Below are 16,640 nucleotides of genomic sequence, written 5' to 3'. Positions count from 1 at the left end.
CTGTAGGGCTGGACACTAAGTGCTACAAGCACCTCTTCTAGGTTTGTAGAAAGTAAGAAAGAACCAACACGTGGGGATTAATAACAGGTTAAAAATTTAACTCGATGACAGAGATCTCTGATACCGTTATCACTTGGCTTATTATCCAGCCAAAGCTGATTCCAGTTAAAGTGACTTTATATTTATGCTAAAAATAAATTAGCGTCACACCAGGGGAGAAAAGACCCTCTAAGCAAATGGACGAGACCTAGATGACCTCATGCGCTAGAGAAGCAAACGCCATTTTCATGAGTCACAAAGCTTGTCAATGTGATAAACGGTTTCTGGAAATCGAGAACGCTGCCGGCCACCTTCCGTTCCCCTAAAGCATGTCACACTGGAAGACAAGGACGACAGACACATGTTTGGCTGGCCTCTGGACCCTGGGGAGGAAGGTGTGGTCACAAAGCAACCAGCCAGCCCGCGGGGATGCTGCAGGGACGTCACTGTAAGAGGAAGCCAGTGGCTGCCTGTGCTGGAGGAAGGCATGTTCGGGAGAAAGCAGGAAATTCTGATGTAGAGATAAGGCAGGGTAGTGAGAAGGGGACCCGTGCCGGGTGGGGAGAGGAAACGAATTAGATCCCCAGGGAAGGAGAGGAAGGGCATGACACAGAGAAGGAGGCCAGATGGGGAGGGAGACCCGTGAGCAGGGCAGGAGTCTGGTTTATTTCAGGTGTTGGGGTAACCAGGGCTGAGGACAAGGGGGAGATAGGAAGGCTGTGTGCTGAGACTTAAAAGAAATAAGTTCGGAATTCTTTGTTTATTCGTGGGAGGTAGGGTGGGAAGGTGGAAAGGCAGAGAGGGAGGGGAGGGAGTGAAACGAGGGGGTGATTTTGTAGCTTCTGAGGGTCCGAGCGATGCGCTGGGGCTGAGGGATGCGTGATGTCACACGACAGTGAGCCCCTTACTACACGGCTGCTTATCCACTGCATTTAAAGTGCAGCCTGGGGAGTGAATGTTTAATTTTTTCACCATGTAACTGGCCGTAAATCTCTGGAAAATGTGAGGAGCGATGCATTTGATTTGAACCTACAAAGGCTGAATTAATTCACCTTCACGCTTAACCGAGTGAAGCCAGTTTATGACCATGCATCCCTAAGTGGGGCCGGCGCACAGAGGAGAGAACGTATCCCCACCGCGCTTGAGAATAACTTCATCGCTGACCTGAATCGGATCCAGTGGAAACTAAACATTCAGTACATACTTTTACAGTAGAGGGAGTAGAACGGAAAACAAAGTGAGCTTAGCCGAAACGTGAGAAAGAACAAAGCGGGGCCGAGGCTTAGCTGGGTGGGGCCACAGTCTACCTTCCCACCCCCTGCACCCCCCAGGCCAGTAAGTCTCCACCCAGCATGAGTTGTGGATGACATCACTCACTTCCCAAATACACGGCGGCGGTTTCCTGCTTTCCACAGCCCAGCCAAGCGATGTGGTCAGCGGCGCACCTGGGCACAGATGTGGCCGGGTCGGGTCAGGTCAGAGTGGAAATGAAGGCCACACCAGTGCGCGTTCATGTGCTCGCTCGGTAAACTGCGTGCTTTGGCGCTGATCTTTTGGTCCCTCTTTCTTGGACAGACTTGCACACTGTGATGGGTCCAGGCCAGGCCAGTCGCGACAGGAGCAAAAAACGCACGAACACGTAGGCAGTGCCCGTGATCAATACTCTGCTCTGGAAAGAGCCCAGGGACCGAAGTGAAGGGAGGAGGAAGGGACAGGGGAGCCCTGACTTGCTGCCTTTCCTAGTCCCCCCTATCTCATCAGTTTGTGGGGTGAAAGCACTTAGCTTTTTTTCTGTACAGTTCCAAGTATCCACTCTGCCTCCCGAAACGCCCTCCCTGGCAGTGACCAGCATATCAACGCCCTATGACGTCTTAATCCCTTCTGCGTCAACCGTGAGTCTGCTTATGTCCAAAATTCTAGCCCACGTTCTTGGCCCGAAGAGTCATCTTGTCGTAATTTTATGTCCCATGTTGGTCGGTAGAGAAGACTTCTCTGTCAGGGGGATCTCAGCACAGGAGGACTTCTATGTTCTTTGGGAGTCTCAGTGCGACATCAAAGGAGAAGAGTGGGATACACCGAACGCTGACATCAAATGGACTTGGGGTGGAATTCACAGAGCCGGACATTTCTCCACGCCGACTGTTTGACACCTCGATCTCGCATTTCCTTAGCAGAGTCTGGGGCTGGCAAACGTTAGACAGAACCAGACGCACCACACTCAGGAGTGCATTTCTTACGACAACACCCTAGCCCTTCTGTCCCGCCTTCAGGGTCTCACCTTTACAGGTGTTAGAACACGGCAAGGCAGCTGGGATGGGCAGACGACGCGACCCGGCAGGTGCCACCTGCTGCGCACAGAGTACTACTGACTCCCCGGCAACTGAATGGCCCTAGTTAAACATTTTTTCCCAAGGACTTTTAGTTTATCACTTGCCTATTCATTGCGTTTTCATGGTATAGAAGGGACACATGCTCAATGCAGATACTGAAATAAGCAGAAAAGTACAGAAAAAAAAGCTGTTTCTACTACTGCAGCCCAATGTTAACATTTTGGTGTCTTCCTAGTTTTTTTTTCCAAGTGGAGTGTAATTTACTTCTCAGTAATATCATGGCATGTACTTTGCTTACGTGCCAATAATTTTACGTCATGCAATTTATGCCAAATGATTAAAGAGCCCCTGTAAACTGTAGAAACCTAAAGGCAATATCAAAACAATGTGACCAGAAGAGAAAGACCACCTGCTGAATTTCTTTTGGCACAAGATTGTTTTGGAGAAATTTAATAAGCTATTAGGTTGATTGAACACGATAAACCGTAAGCTTTGAAAGAATTTCGGAAATATAACGTTAACAGGGTAATCCATGGAATCCAGGGTAGGAAAATCTTGAAAACAATTTGCTCTTTTCTTCCCACATCAAGAACCTGTATTTGCTAAACAATGTCTTAGAAGGAGATGCACTAAGTAGTGATAATCTGCTCAGGAATCTTGTATGGTTTGTAGCTTTCAAGAATACGCCTGAAGTAACATACAACTATGTCATTAAGGAGAAGCAAGAATATATATGGTGTTTAGTGGGAATGGAGACCGAGATTTTGCGAAGGAAAAAGTAGCTACGGCAAGATGAGAAACACCGAGAGTGCAGGGAAGAGTGGTAGCTGAGCCGAAGGTCCCTAAGCTAGTAATCCTTGCCTCGGGTGCTTCTATACAAACAGACGGGGAAGTGGAAGCCACTAGCGAAGCGGCTACAGCAGTTACTGATATTTCTAATTATTAGTGTATTGTGTCATAACTACATAGAACATGATGAAATGAAGTAATTAAGTGGTAAAAACAAAAACAAAAACAAAAACCTCTGGCCTATAAGTAAAGACAGGGGGTTAAACAGTCAATATCCACAAAGCTAAATCTGGAGGGGGGAACACTGAATTCCCCAGACATGTCACCGCGTGATCGCTCAAGGTCATCAGGGCTGGAGACGTTTATTGTTTGAGGACAGACTTGTCTATACTCACATTTGCCACTTTGGAACCTACTACATAGCTGGGGGCTGTTTCTCCTTTGTCATAAAGCCTACAGCTTCCTGTACTTGTATGATTTCTTTTACTACGGTATAGCAGAAGGCCCATTAGGGAAGGACTTGATCTTATTCGCCTCCACGTGGTTTATGAATGAATGAATGAATGAATGAACACTGCAGAAAAACTGAGAAGCTTTCTGATGTTGAGGTCTCAGTTTGGCCTTTCTTTCTGGAGTGGATAGATGGATATGTATTTCAAAAGTACTCAGGGGGCACCTGGGTGGCTCAAGTCGGTTAAGCGTCTCACTTTGGCTCAGGTCATGATCCCGTGGTTTGTGAGTTCAAGCCCCACATTGGGCTCTGTGCTGAGCCTGGAGCCTGGAGCCTGCTTCAGGATTCTGTATCTCTGTCTCTCTCTGTCCCTCCCCCACTCGTGCTCTGTCCCTCTCTCAAAGATCAACATTGAAAATAATTAAAAAAAAAAAAAAGAAGAACTCAAATAAGCACATGTTTCGTGATTAAGAGTAAGAGTGACTCAGGATGCTAGGATTTTCCCACCTGCAGGAACCAGCCCCTCCGGTGTCCCCATTCCCTTTCCCTCAGTCATCTCAGCAGGAAATTACTACACTGTGTCTCCCACACGGGTGATGAATGTTCGAAGCATTTCAAAAGACCGTAGCAGGGCCCAGAATGGGGTCAAGTAAAAGTAAATACCAGCCCTTATTAGGCGATCCTGGCCTCCAACGGTGCGCTTGCCCTGATACACGCGCAACTTCCCGCTGTCATAGAAAGCGGACGCTAAGGCCACCAACTACACGTGACCGCTTCCTGACCTCCAGGAACTTCTTTAGTCAGGCACTGCTTCCTTCCTGCGTCCTCACACTTGACTGTTTCACTGACGGTTCCTGGCCTGGCCCTGCGGTTGGGGGCACCACAGGGCAGCCCGGGGCTCTCTTCAGGACACTGCGGGCCTGCGGCCGCCCCCCAAACGCCATTCCTCACATTCATTTTCCTACTAGTCATTCGTCAGTGTTCCCGCATGAGTGGCGGCTCCAGAATTCTGATTTCCCAGAACTGGTCTCACATGTGGGTCTGGTGGTATTAGCTGGGATGGGAGAAGATCCACAGCGTATATTTGTTTATTGTCCACAAGATTTTATTTTTTCAACATTTTTTTATTTATTTTTGGGACAGAGAGAGACAGAGCATGAACGGGGGAGGGGCAGAGAGAGAGGGAGACACAGAATCGGAAACAGGCTCCAGGCTCTGAGCCATCAGCCCAGAGCCCGACGCAGGGCTCGAACTCACCGACAGCGAGATCGTGACCTGGCTGAAGTCGGACGCTTAACCGACTGTCCCACCCAGGCGCCCTTATTTATTTATTCTTGAGAGAGAGAGAGAGAGGAGCAGACAGAGGGGGAGAGACAGAATCCCAAGCGGGGCTCCATCCCGCGACCGTGAGATCACGACCTCAACCGAAATCAAGAGTCAGATCCTCAACCGACTGAGCCACCCAGGTGTCCCTATATGTGCTTGGAGTGTCGTCCTTCACCCTCTTCTCAGGTCTCTCATGCTTCTCCGTGCTTCTCCCCTTGTTCAAGCTCTGCCTTCATCTACATTCTTACAACTCTCAAGGGCCTTGCTTCCTGCTCCTCCGAGTGTTATGTCTGCATTTCTAACAGATCCACAGGCCACTTTACGTGTCCCGTTAACGCCCGCACTTCTCCACATCTACGCCACACTCATCTAGGCCCGGCCAATCTGCCTTCCCCATGTGCCTTCTGTGACCACGGCACCGCCATCCACAGTCAGGCGGCAAGTGCCCCTCCCCCGGCCCCACAGGTAGGTGGCCGCCCTTAAAATCCGTCTTGCATTCTCCTCTTCTCTCCATATTAGTTTGAACGACTGCAGTGCCATTTACCTCTGGCTCTCAGCCCTCTAACCATGCTCCGTCTGCTGCCAGGGCTATTTTTCTAAAATAAAAATCAGATCACATTTTTCCTCTTACAAAAATAAAACGAACAAACAAACTCAGAAACCGCCCTGTAGTGACTCCCCAGGGCGCCGAGGAGAAAAGCCCAAGTTCCCACCGACGACAGTCGAGCTCCGCAACAGCTTGGCCCGGTCTTGCTCTCCCTGAGCCATTTCTCAGACTCCCCGGCCCGTCCAACCCCAGCCACGCTGGACCACGCTGGGTCTGTCTTGTATTTCTGTGCCCCTGAGTTGAAATTCACTGTTTCCCCAGTTCAGAGCTCTTACGAAGAACTCTCGACTCTCTTCTTCCACATACCGTGTTCCCTCATCCACCTCGGGCCAAAGCGGCTGTCGCCGCCCCTGTGCTGAGGGCATTCAGCATGCCAACGCCACCCTTTCTAGATGCCTCTGTGCTATGCAAACCTGTGCTCCTCAGAGTATCGCCATGCCTCACATGCAATGAGAATGCAAGAAATGCTTATTGAAAACATCTTGCCCAATATTAGATGAAACATGTGAATGTCAAGGGAAAGATTCTGCGCTTTTTAATCTACTTTTGGCCCATTCATTGCTTGTTTACATAATAACAACAGAGCCATGTGTTGGATTGAAACACTGGATTTTTGCCAGCCTTTAGAGGTGCTGGGCGGGTCCTGTCTGGCATGAGCAGTCTCCTCCATTATCTGACTAGAATAAAATCTTATCATTTGAGTACGATAATGTGAAAAAGGTCCCGAGGCACCATACTAAGCCATTCCACCATTTAAATATCAGACTGAATTCCACCAAGTTATTCTCTTCCATGTTCTATGAGGGGAATCAGTTTTATGACTCAAGGGATCCTGAACACACGATTTAAAAAACAAAAGAAAGAAAAACCCAAACCACGACGGAAGAGGTGTTTTACATGGTGGAAGAGAATGTCTAGAAAAACAGCAAATACTATTAATTCCCAACACCCGATTTGCAAAGCATTGGCAGAACAGAAGGATTTAAGGCATCAGGACAACACAGCCTGGGGAAGGTTTCCGGAGAATGTTACTCACCGTTCCGACCAGAGGGTAGATGAACCCAGCGCCTATGCTGGCCCGGACATCACTAATGGGCAAAATGAAATCTCTGGGTACGCCTTTCTTGTCAGGTTGGTGAGACAGAGAAAGGTGAGTCTTTGCCATGCAGATGGGCAGATTTCCAAATCCCTGGAAGAAAGGAAAGGAAAAGAAAGGTGTTCATTGAGCACAGATGTTAGTTTCTTGTATGTGTCTGACTTGCACTCCACGCGATCCCCGAGGCTCAGGTCCAGGCACATGGCAGGTGCTGGTCACTACTCGTTCACTGGGCAAGAAGATGGGAAGAAAATTCATTTCCACGTGATCATCGCGTGGCTGAAAGTACCTGCTGTTTATTTCGGAGAACTCTCCGTAAGGAAGGCAGCATTATGTGTGTGTTTGGGGGAAAGTGTGGCTATTTTCAGGCAAAGGAGAAGCAAAGGCCCTGTCAGAAACTATTTCCAAGGATATTAATATCCGGGACTCAGAAAGGTAAAAATGGAGAAAGGCTCCGTAATGAGGCTTTCAGTCGTGTTCACTCATTCTCGGAGGCTGTCGGGAAGCAAAGGGTCCCTTTGTGTTGGTTTATGAATCATGGTTATTTGATCTGCGATTACATTATATGAACTAAGATGAGGTCACTACTTAAGACTCTTATTTTTGAGGACCAAAGGCGATGCCTGACCCAGAGTTCCAAAGGTGAAAGGGCAGGAAGTCACATGTGGGGTCTCACAAAAAGGACAGTGTCCTTGCAGCCTGGTTCTGATTAAAGGGTACATAGTGTCTCTTCAGAGACTTTGCTAATTAATGGCCACCACATACTGGACACATAACTTTTAAGGAATATCTCTTCAGTCAGTTGGTAGGGATAAAAGGAATATAATCTTCAGAGGTAACACATGCAGAATTTATGATTCAACTTAAAACTATTTGGAAGATTTTTCAATATTTTCAATTGGAGGGTGGGGCTGGTCTGTTTTCAAATGCTAGAATAGTCTCATATGCTGATCAGAAGTCTGCTGGGGGACAATCACAATTGCTCTACAGAAATGGGGGCCAGAATTTTGGGTTTCAGAGATCATTCAACGAATGAAATAATTTGAGCTGATGTAGGCTTGCCCGTGTAATATTTTGCCGCTCCAGATATTTAAAAAAACAAAAAACAAACAGGGTATATACTAGTAGCATATTACTTCATATAAACAATAAGTTTTAATGCCGAAAACAAACACTAGAATAAATAATGATCCTTAAGCATTATTTTAAACTCACGTAAAAAAAAAAAAAAAGATGAATGACAATGACCTTACTTTACTCATTTCATTGCACACGAGAGAAATTTCACTGCAGAACAATGCCAGTATGTACAGCAATTTGTGGGATCCATTTATTTTTTAAAAGCACAAGCTGAGGGCATACGTGGAAAATTCTAAGAAAACATGAGTTGCTAATTATCTTACCAAACCTGGGAGAGTACTCTGGCCGGCACTGGTAGTTTTTGTCAAAAAGTCAAAATATGGGGCGCCTGGGTGGCTCGGTCGGTTAAGCATCCGACTTCGGCTCAGGTCATGATCTCACAGTCTGTGAGTTCGAGCCCCGCGTCGGGCTCTGTGCTGACAGCTCAGAGCCTGGAGCCTACTTCCGATTCTGTGTCTCCCTCTCTCTCTACCCCTCCCCTGTTCATGCTCTGTCTCTCTCTGTCTCAAAAATAAATAAACGTTAAAAAAAAAAAAAATTTAAAAAAAAAGTCAAAATATGATTTACAAATAGGATTTAGGGGTCGGGAATTTTAAAAAAGAGATCAATGATACTCATAAATGAAGTCATTTCGCCAGCCAGCTCTGGAAGTGCTTTGACCTCTATCACATCACAGCAAAGTGGAGGGAGCATTCGAGGCATACGGTCGTTTTGGTCGAGGTGGCTGACCGTGCCGCAGCAGAGTCCATGAATGATGGTCATCGTAGGACTGGACTCAGGCTGCTGACTCCCAGCCACCTTCACAGCTGTTTGCTGACTTGTCTTTGTCACTCTCTAGAAGATGACAGAGCCTTCGACTCTGGTGGGCAATCTCGGCCCCAAGCCAATGAACCACTTGCAGAAAAAATGAACACCAAGAGCCCCCATCTTTGTAAGTTGCACTACAGACGCCTTGCCTCACCTGGCACGGTGCTAACATTCCTAAGGGAGTAAGAGCCCTGCAAGGAACAGGAAGCACCAGAAATCATCCAAATCCGACTCCACAGCCGCACATCCAAGTTTCAATGCTCCTGGCTGAGCGGGAGGGATGAACCATCCCGTCACAGACACGACATCACACATACGATGCATATCGGACAATTTGCAACCACAAAAGTCAACGATGTATCTTTCAGAGGATATACACCTTTGCTATAATGTTCTATTTGTAATCAACAAACTACCCAGGGATATCAGTTCAATCTCTGTGGACTAAGTAGATTGGGCTGAGTTCAGCTGGGGAGACAAATATCAGTCCTTAAGTCAAAGTGAGCATTTTACGAGCCACAGGTGGACTTTTTTTTTTTTCCCCCCTTAAAAGTGTAACTCTTACCTGTTGTGTGTAACGATCTATTTTGGATTGTGCCTCAGGAGACAGTTCGATATCTTTGGCTCCATATACAGCCTGCGCGATGGTTCTTATCTTTTCTACAATTGGAAGCTGGAGAAACACAAATGACGACAAAATTGTTAACGTTAATCTGGAGAAAGAATTGAGGGAAAGCTCGGGGAGTTTCTGTGCAATTGCTTAAAATTCCCTACCAGATTCCCTCCTCAGCATCCGTGGCATTTGAAACAAACACTCTTCTATCACCCTTAAAGTATGACGAAGTATCAAGAAGCCTCAGAGGTTCAGCCAACTCAAAGGCTGCTTATCTAATCATTTTTACCCACTGCATTGTTTTAAAAGATGTACTTCATACTATGGTTTTAATGGTCTTATGTGTCAGAACAGGAGTCTCCTAACTAAATACGCAAGGCTGGTACTTAAGTGCATCTCAGCTCGGGGTTATAGAACAGAGAACACAGCAATACTAGAAAACAAGTACTTTTTTTGTGAGTAGGAGTGGGCTGATGTTTCGATATAAATGTCGATGCGCTGACTTTATTGGGAAATCGGGGTTGAATCTAGTGTCACTTCAGCGAATTATGAGAAATCATGGAGACTGGGAAAGAATCCAAGAAGGCTGGATACAGGCACAGAAGTGTGTGTGGTGGAGAATAACAATCCTCCATAATGCTGGAGGGGAAACGTGGATGCAGACTGCTGGCAAAATCCTGAATGTGATCTTCAGAAAGAACCGTGGTTCACCGGAAAGGAGTATGTCGCAGATAAAGTGATTCTTACTTAAGCAAATCATTTGACAAAGTCGTTCATAATTTTACTATGGGTGGAAGGTACAGAGGCATAATGCAGCTAGTGGATTTACCGTTTGGTGCACAGCTGCTGGACCGAGTGCCCACTGGTGGAATGAATGTCACCAAGGGGCAGAAGTACGTCTGTACATTCGTACGAATTACTACTGATCCACACAGGAAGGAGAGTTATCCCATAGGAGAAAATGAAAGCTGGGTCTACCCCCCACCCCCATCTGACAGAACCCCAAACTGCTTTTGAATATGTTTTTCATTACTAGAGTTTTTATTACTGTAGAGTTGTTCTGTAGCCTGGAACTTAAATATTGGACATTGCAACAAATAATAAATGAAGGTGTGAGTCATTATAACGCTTCACTGACGGACGTAAAAGATGGTTTGAGTCAATGGAGAGAAGCACTCTGTTCACAGACGAGAATACTGTACAGATGTCAGTTCTCTCAAACTTCACCTATTAGTTCAGTGCAATTCCAATAAAAATCCCAAGAGCACTTTGGGATGCTTGGCCAACCAATTCTCAAATTCCTAAGAGTAATGGCACAGATAGGTAAGATAACTTCAAAGGTAAGTAAAACCATAAGAACAAAGATAGGGACCTGCCTTTCCAGATCAATCAGACTACAAAACTATGGTAATGAATTCCATATGGTATTGGCATAAGACTACATGAATCAATCAATGGAAGATAAGAAAGAACCCAGAAGGATACCGCAGCAGGTGTGGGACAGTATATAGTAGAAGTGACACAAAACAGAGAAAGGGCTGACCATTCAACTGACGTTCAGCTAGAGAGAAATAAAATTAGATTCTTACCTCGCAAGTGGCACTTACATAAATCCAATATAGAACAAAGGCATAACTTTTGAAATTAAAACTCTAAATATTGGAAGAAAACATTGGGAGCTCTCTTTATGATCTTGAGGTAGGGAAGGATTTCTTAAATATGGTAAGAACAGAATATGCCTTCAAAGAAATGATTTATAGATCTGACATCAAAATTAAAAACTTCTTGTATACAAAAAGACATTATGGATAAGGAACAGTCTGGGAGAAGACAGATACAAGCAAATATTTAGCAGTCAAAAGAGTAGTTACTGGAATGAATTAAAAAAACCTCCCACAAATCAAGAAAAAGACAAATAATTAATACTGGGCCAAAGGAGTGACTAATAACCATATAAAGAATGCCCACTCTCATTAGTAATCAAGGAAACAAACGAAAAGGATAAAAATCTAACTCACACTCATTAGCTTGGCAAGAATGAAAATATCAAGTATAGGTGAGGATGTGGGGGGAATGATCCTTCTAAGTACCCCTGCCTTGGTTGAGATGCTAACGGTCTACATCGTGAAGCTTCCTAATTGGTCTCTTCGCTTCCAACATGCCCTCTACTCTACCATGGTCTAAAAGGTCCTTTTGAAAAGGTACCCAACTACAACAAACTCAAAAATCTTCCGCTTTTCACGGCCTACTGAAGAAAAAATCTGGTTGTGATATTTAAACACCGGCACAATATGTGCTCTGAAGCGTAAGGTTAAGCCCCCATATCTTAAAATTTCCCCATGTCTTCTTGCTTCTGGGCCCTGCACATAAAGCTTCTTCGTCTGTAATCCCGCAAGATCAATCTCCGAGCTCTCTAAGGTCTCTCTCAAAGGCCAGCTTCTCTAAAATAGACAAAGCTTTTCCTGATCCTTCTGAAGCACAGGTAGGCATTCTTTTCTCTTCTGTTCAGATGGCCCTGTACTGCGCTTACACGGATGCTTTACAGGACTGGGGTTTCACCCGGGAATGGCAGTAAGGGGGCTGCCGGCAGGGCTCAGGCTATTTTTGGGTACACTGATGGACGTCAAATGGTAATGGTCCTAGGATCAAACTAGGACCCTGAAGTCTACCAGAGGGCCAGGGGCCTGTTGTAAACCATGTCACAGGAGAAATCAGAGAATAATCTGCACCTCCAGAAGGGAGTACTCCAAAAAGAAAGGATCATTATTTTCCAGGAAGGCAGAACGTGCAGCAAAGACAGAAAGGAGAAAGAAGTTAATTCTTAGCCCGATGTTTAAGGAGAAGCTGTAATCCTCGGAACTGCCTCACTCAATGGTGACCTGCCTGCTCCGGGAGAGATCAGTGTAAGCCAGGTATGGTGCCAGGAATGTTCTAGGAAGAATTACAGAGATAACCTGCAGGGCAGCTTCTACTGTAAAAGATTCCACATTCCTATTAGGTGAAAAGAAGGAACAGCCTATTGAACTTCTCTGAGGTCAGGGACCACCTCTTGTTCACCTACAGGCGGGGTATTAACACAGCCCCTGGAGTACAGAGTAGGCCCTCAGTATATAGTTGAGCAAAGGAACAAATCTTTCTTTTCTTTTTTTTTAAACAGTTTTATTTATTATTGAGAGACAGAGCATGAGCCCCTAGGGGAGGGGCAGAGAGAGGGGGGAGACGCAGAATCCGAAGCAGGCTCCAGGCTCTGAGCTGTCAGCACAGAGCCCGACACGGGGCTCGAACCCACACACCGCGAGATCATGACCTGAGCCGAAGTCAGATGCTTAACTGACTGAGCCACCCAGGTACCCCGGGAACAGATATTTCTGAATCTCCTGTTGACCAAGCAAGGATTCCATGTGGTACAATGTCAATGTCAGATTTTAAGAAAGTGAAGGTGCTGATGTGCTGGAGACAATAACGAGAAAGGACTTTTTGCTGAACCTCAGACCTTCCTCATCAGCAGGATATGCGGACGGGCACTGAAGTGCTTGCTTTTGACACTGCACTTAAGCTAATACGGTCTCCTCTGCGGGTCAATAACTGCTTTGCAAAGAGCAAACCTTTTTAAGAAACAGAAGTTAATCGGATGCTGGAAAATATTTCCAGCATCCACAGAGAGCAAGCAAATGCCCATGCTTTGTCAGGGGAAGTCAGGTCTCAGGGTACTGTGTTCCCCAAATAGTATAATAGTGGGTGGTCCTGGGCAACAGGCAGTGTCCCCAGGAGAGCTACAAAATGACAACAAAAAAGGATATTGCCATTCATGACATAATTTAACGACTGCAACGCGCTATTTACTGAACTCTGGGTTACGATTTGAAATTAAAATTAAAAGGTCAGCACGATGACTTTCCTGTTACGACAATACTTAAAGAGCTCACATGTGAAGCAGGTAATAGTGAAAGGATGATTAGTGAAGGAATTAGCGAGTGGGTATTTAACTAACGTATTACGGTCTTTTTCCCCCTTTATTTTTAGAGACAGAGCAAGAATCTCAAGGAGGCTCCGCGCTCACCACAGACCCGGATGCGACGTGGGGCTTGATCCCACGACCCTGGGGTCACGATCTGAACCGAAATCAAGAGTCGGATGCTCCGAGGGGTCCCTGTACTGTATGTTTTTAAACCTGACGGTATTTCATTTCAAGAAATATATGTATTTAGGGGCGCCTGGGTGGCGCAGTCGGTTAAGCGTCCGACTTCAGCCAGGTCACGATCTCGCGGTCCGGGAGTTCGAGCCCCGCGTCAGGCTCTGGGCTGATGGCTCGGAGCCTGGAGCCTGTTTCCGATTCTGTGTCTCCCTCTCTCTCTGCCCCTCCCCCGTTCATGCTGTCTCTCTCTGTCCCAAAAATAAATAAACGTTGAGAAACAAAATTAAAAAAAAGAAATATATGTATTTAATTTTTAATTGTAGTAAAATATACAGTAATAGAAAATTGACCACCTTAGCCATTTTGAAGTATATAGTTCCATACGAAGTACCTTCATGCGGTTGTAAAACCAATCTCCAGAACTCTTTTCATTTGGCAAAACAAAAGCCGTGTACCCGTTCAACACTAACTCCCCCTTCTTGCTTTTCCTCTACGAATTTGGCTACCCCAGCTACCTCACACAAGTGGAACCAGAGAACATTCGGCCTCTTGCACCTGGGGTATTTCAATTAGCACGACACTCAAGGTTCGTCCGTGTCGCAGCATGTGTCTGAATTTCCTTCCCTTTGAAGGCTGTGTTATGCTTCACTGTAAGTGCATTTTTTTCTTCTCTAGGCACCCACTGATGGACACTCGGCTCTTTTCTACCTTTCCACTGTGAATAATGCTGTTAGGACTGCGCGTGTACAAATACCTCCTTGGCGATTCAGCTTTCAATTCTTCGGGACATTCAGAAATACGCATTTTCGGCTGACGACTAAACCACCTTCCTTTCCAATGCTCACTTGATAGTATTTTGAGAATTTCAAGCAGGTGCCAGGCTGACTAGGTAAGCCGTGTAGTTGTTTTTCGTCTAATTCCTGTAGGAAAATTGCAACCACCCAAACGTGACATGCTGGGCAAGTGTAGGAAAGCAGGCAAGGGCCAGCAGTAGGAGTCCAGCTGGGCGCCTTGTCTCCCCTCTTTACCCTCAGATGCCAGACCCCCAGGCTTCCCAACATGCCTTGCCTGCCTCTTGCCCTTCCGCACTTCCGCCGCCCTGGCCCCAGTCTTGCTATGCCCGGGGAAGAAGAGCGTGCTCCCCTGACCGCTCTGACACGTGCAGTGCTGTCCAACGTGAGCCTAAGAGAATGGCATATCCACACCCTGGCGCGTGACCCGCAGCCCCATGCTAAATAAATCAAGCGCGTCAGCTGACCTAGCCACAAATCCCAAGACCAAAATCCTCTCTGGACTGCGACTACAATTTTTCTTTGTCACTCACGTGGACAAGCGAATAAAGAAAAAGATGATCTTAGCTAATGTATCTTTTGGGTTTTATATGAAAACTAAAAACTGCCCTGATAAGGTAGTTCCCATCGCCTACAACCTATGTTATGTCAGTAGGCAAGGGACATCCTGCTGTTGCTCGGCTCAATTTGGGGGCGAAGTACAATCTTTTAAGAAAAAAAAACAGAAAAGAGAGAGCCAAGCTGTCACGTGATCTTGATCTGAACTTGATATTCACCTACACTGCTTGGTTTTAAATGAGTTTTCAATAAAACAAATAAAATGGTAAAATAAATTACGAAAGCTTACGAATTAACCACCCCTGGCTTTCCCTGACTCTGTAAATATTTACTAATTTATCTGTTCACCACATCATTCTCCTCCTATCCCTAATGTCTAGGAGAGTGGCTTGCACGCAGTAGGGATTCCACAAACACCTGCTGAATAAATAAATAGCCACCGAGGGCGAGTACTTTCAAGATGTCACGGTATACAGAGAACTTTGGGGACCTCCTGAATAAAGTGCGTCTGATGGGGTGGGGACAATGACACAACGCACAAATATGACACACTAGTGCCCTGGAGGACAAAATTCTTAATTGTGGTTAATTTAAATTGATTTATCTATCTATCTATCTATCTATCTATCTATTTATTTATTTATTTATTTTTATAAATTTTTTTTAACGTTTATTTATTTTTGAGACAGAGAGAGGCAGAGCATGAACAGGGGAGGGGCAGAGAGAGAGGGAGACAAAGAATCGGAAACAGGCTCCAGGCTCTGAGCCATCAGCACAGAGCCCGACGCGGGGCTCAAACTCACGGACCGTGAGATCATGACCTGAGCCAAAGTCGGACGCTTAACCGACCGAGCCACCCAGGCGCCCCTACCTTTCTAGTACTTCAAATAAAAGTATATGAAACCATGGACGTTAATTTATCCTGGGCACACACAAGGTATAAGGGGTTCATTGCAATATACCTTTAGTGTCATGGGAGCAGTGCTCTTACTGAGAAAAACAGACACTTGTATCTTTGACACAAAGCTTGTCCCTGGCTGTTAACCAGCACATCTGAGCTCCTAAACGTGTACGTGCTGACTAACAGGAGCCAGCTCACTGAGCAGGTGTCCCTGCTGGCTCGCTGGCCCTGAGCGACAGGTTAACCCCGAAGACTCCAGAGGAATCTCACTGTCCTAAGGCAAACGAGATGTGCGGTGGATAGAGCTGGGGTCTGGGAATGGAAAAAAAGCTCATCGCCGAAAGATCTCTATTTGCCTACGTCAAATGATGCCAATAAAAAATTCACAGGGGTGAGCTTGTGTACGCTCAAGCAGAACATAAGAGCAACGTCAAGGAAAGGAACATATAGGAAGGGGTGATTTTAATGATCTCCTCCCACCCGCATGAAGAAGCGCTAACGTGGCCTGAGCACGTGGCTTTGCCTACTAACATGTATTTTTATGCCATATGTGTTGATCCCCTTTCCACAAACTTGGCTTGTAAACCTCAATGTATTATAAGAGTAATACGAATGGTTGCAAGGTGTGGTTTAAGTTCCATTTTCACACTCAAGGAGCCCTTGTTTTTGTGTATTTTTTTTTTTTTTTTACAAGAGTCTCTTTTTCTTGATTGTTCAGCGGCGTTCATAATTTCCCTCATGGAGATCTATCAGATCCTTTGGAAATGTGCTTCCGAACAAAAAACTCTGGGTGTCAGAGTCTCACTGAAGAGCATAATAAACTACAGCTGACCCTTGAACAATGGGAGATGTGGGGCACCAACCACCCCCACATAGTCAAAAATCCAAGAATACTTGACTCTACCCCCCAAATGTAACTAATAGCTTCCTGTTGACCAGAAGCCTTGCTCGTAAGGTAAATAGTTGATTAGCACATAGATTGTATGTTGTATGTACTATTCTTACAATAAAGGAAGCTGGAGAAAAGAATCGGTTATTAAGAAAACCAAAACAAAGA

General features: G+C 45.7%; 1 protein-coding gene across 1 annotated transcript in view; it reads right to left on the bottom strand.

Annotated features, from left to right (window-relative positions):
- Positions 1-16,640, bottom strand: part of MTHFD1L (methylenetetrahydrofolate dehydrogenase (NADP+ dependent) 1 like) — a 186,251-nt gene that overhangs the window by 46,073 nt on the left and 123,538 nt on the right. The window contains exons 25-26 of the mRNA XM_047858248.1: positions 9,151-9,258; positions 6,579-6,731 (exon numbers count right to left, since the gene is read on the bottom strand). Of these exons, the coding sequence (XP_047714204.1) occupies positions 6,579-6,731; positions 9,151-9,258 (261 nt within the window). The remainder of the gene's footprint in view (positions 1-6,578; positions 6,732-9,150; positions 9,259-16,640) is intronic.

This window comes from Prionailurus viverrinus, chromosome B2 (genome assembly GCF_022837055.1).
Source record: "Prionailurus viverrinus isolate Anna chromosome B2, UM_Priviv_1.0, whole genome shotgun sequence".
Classification (NCBI taxonomy): domain Eukaryota; kingdom Metazoa; phylum Chordata; class Mammalia; order Carnivora; family Felidae; genus Prionailurus; species Prionailurus viverrinus.
The sequence above is the reverse complement of the archived record's forward strand: the minus strand, read 5'-3'. Positions and strand labels throughout refer to the sequence as shown.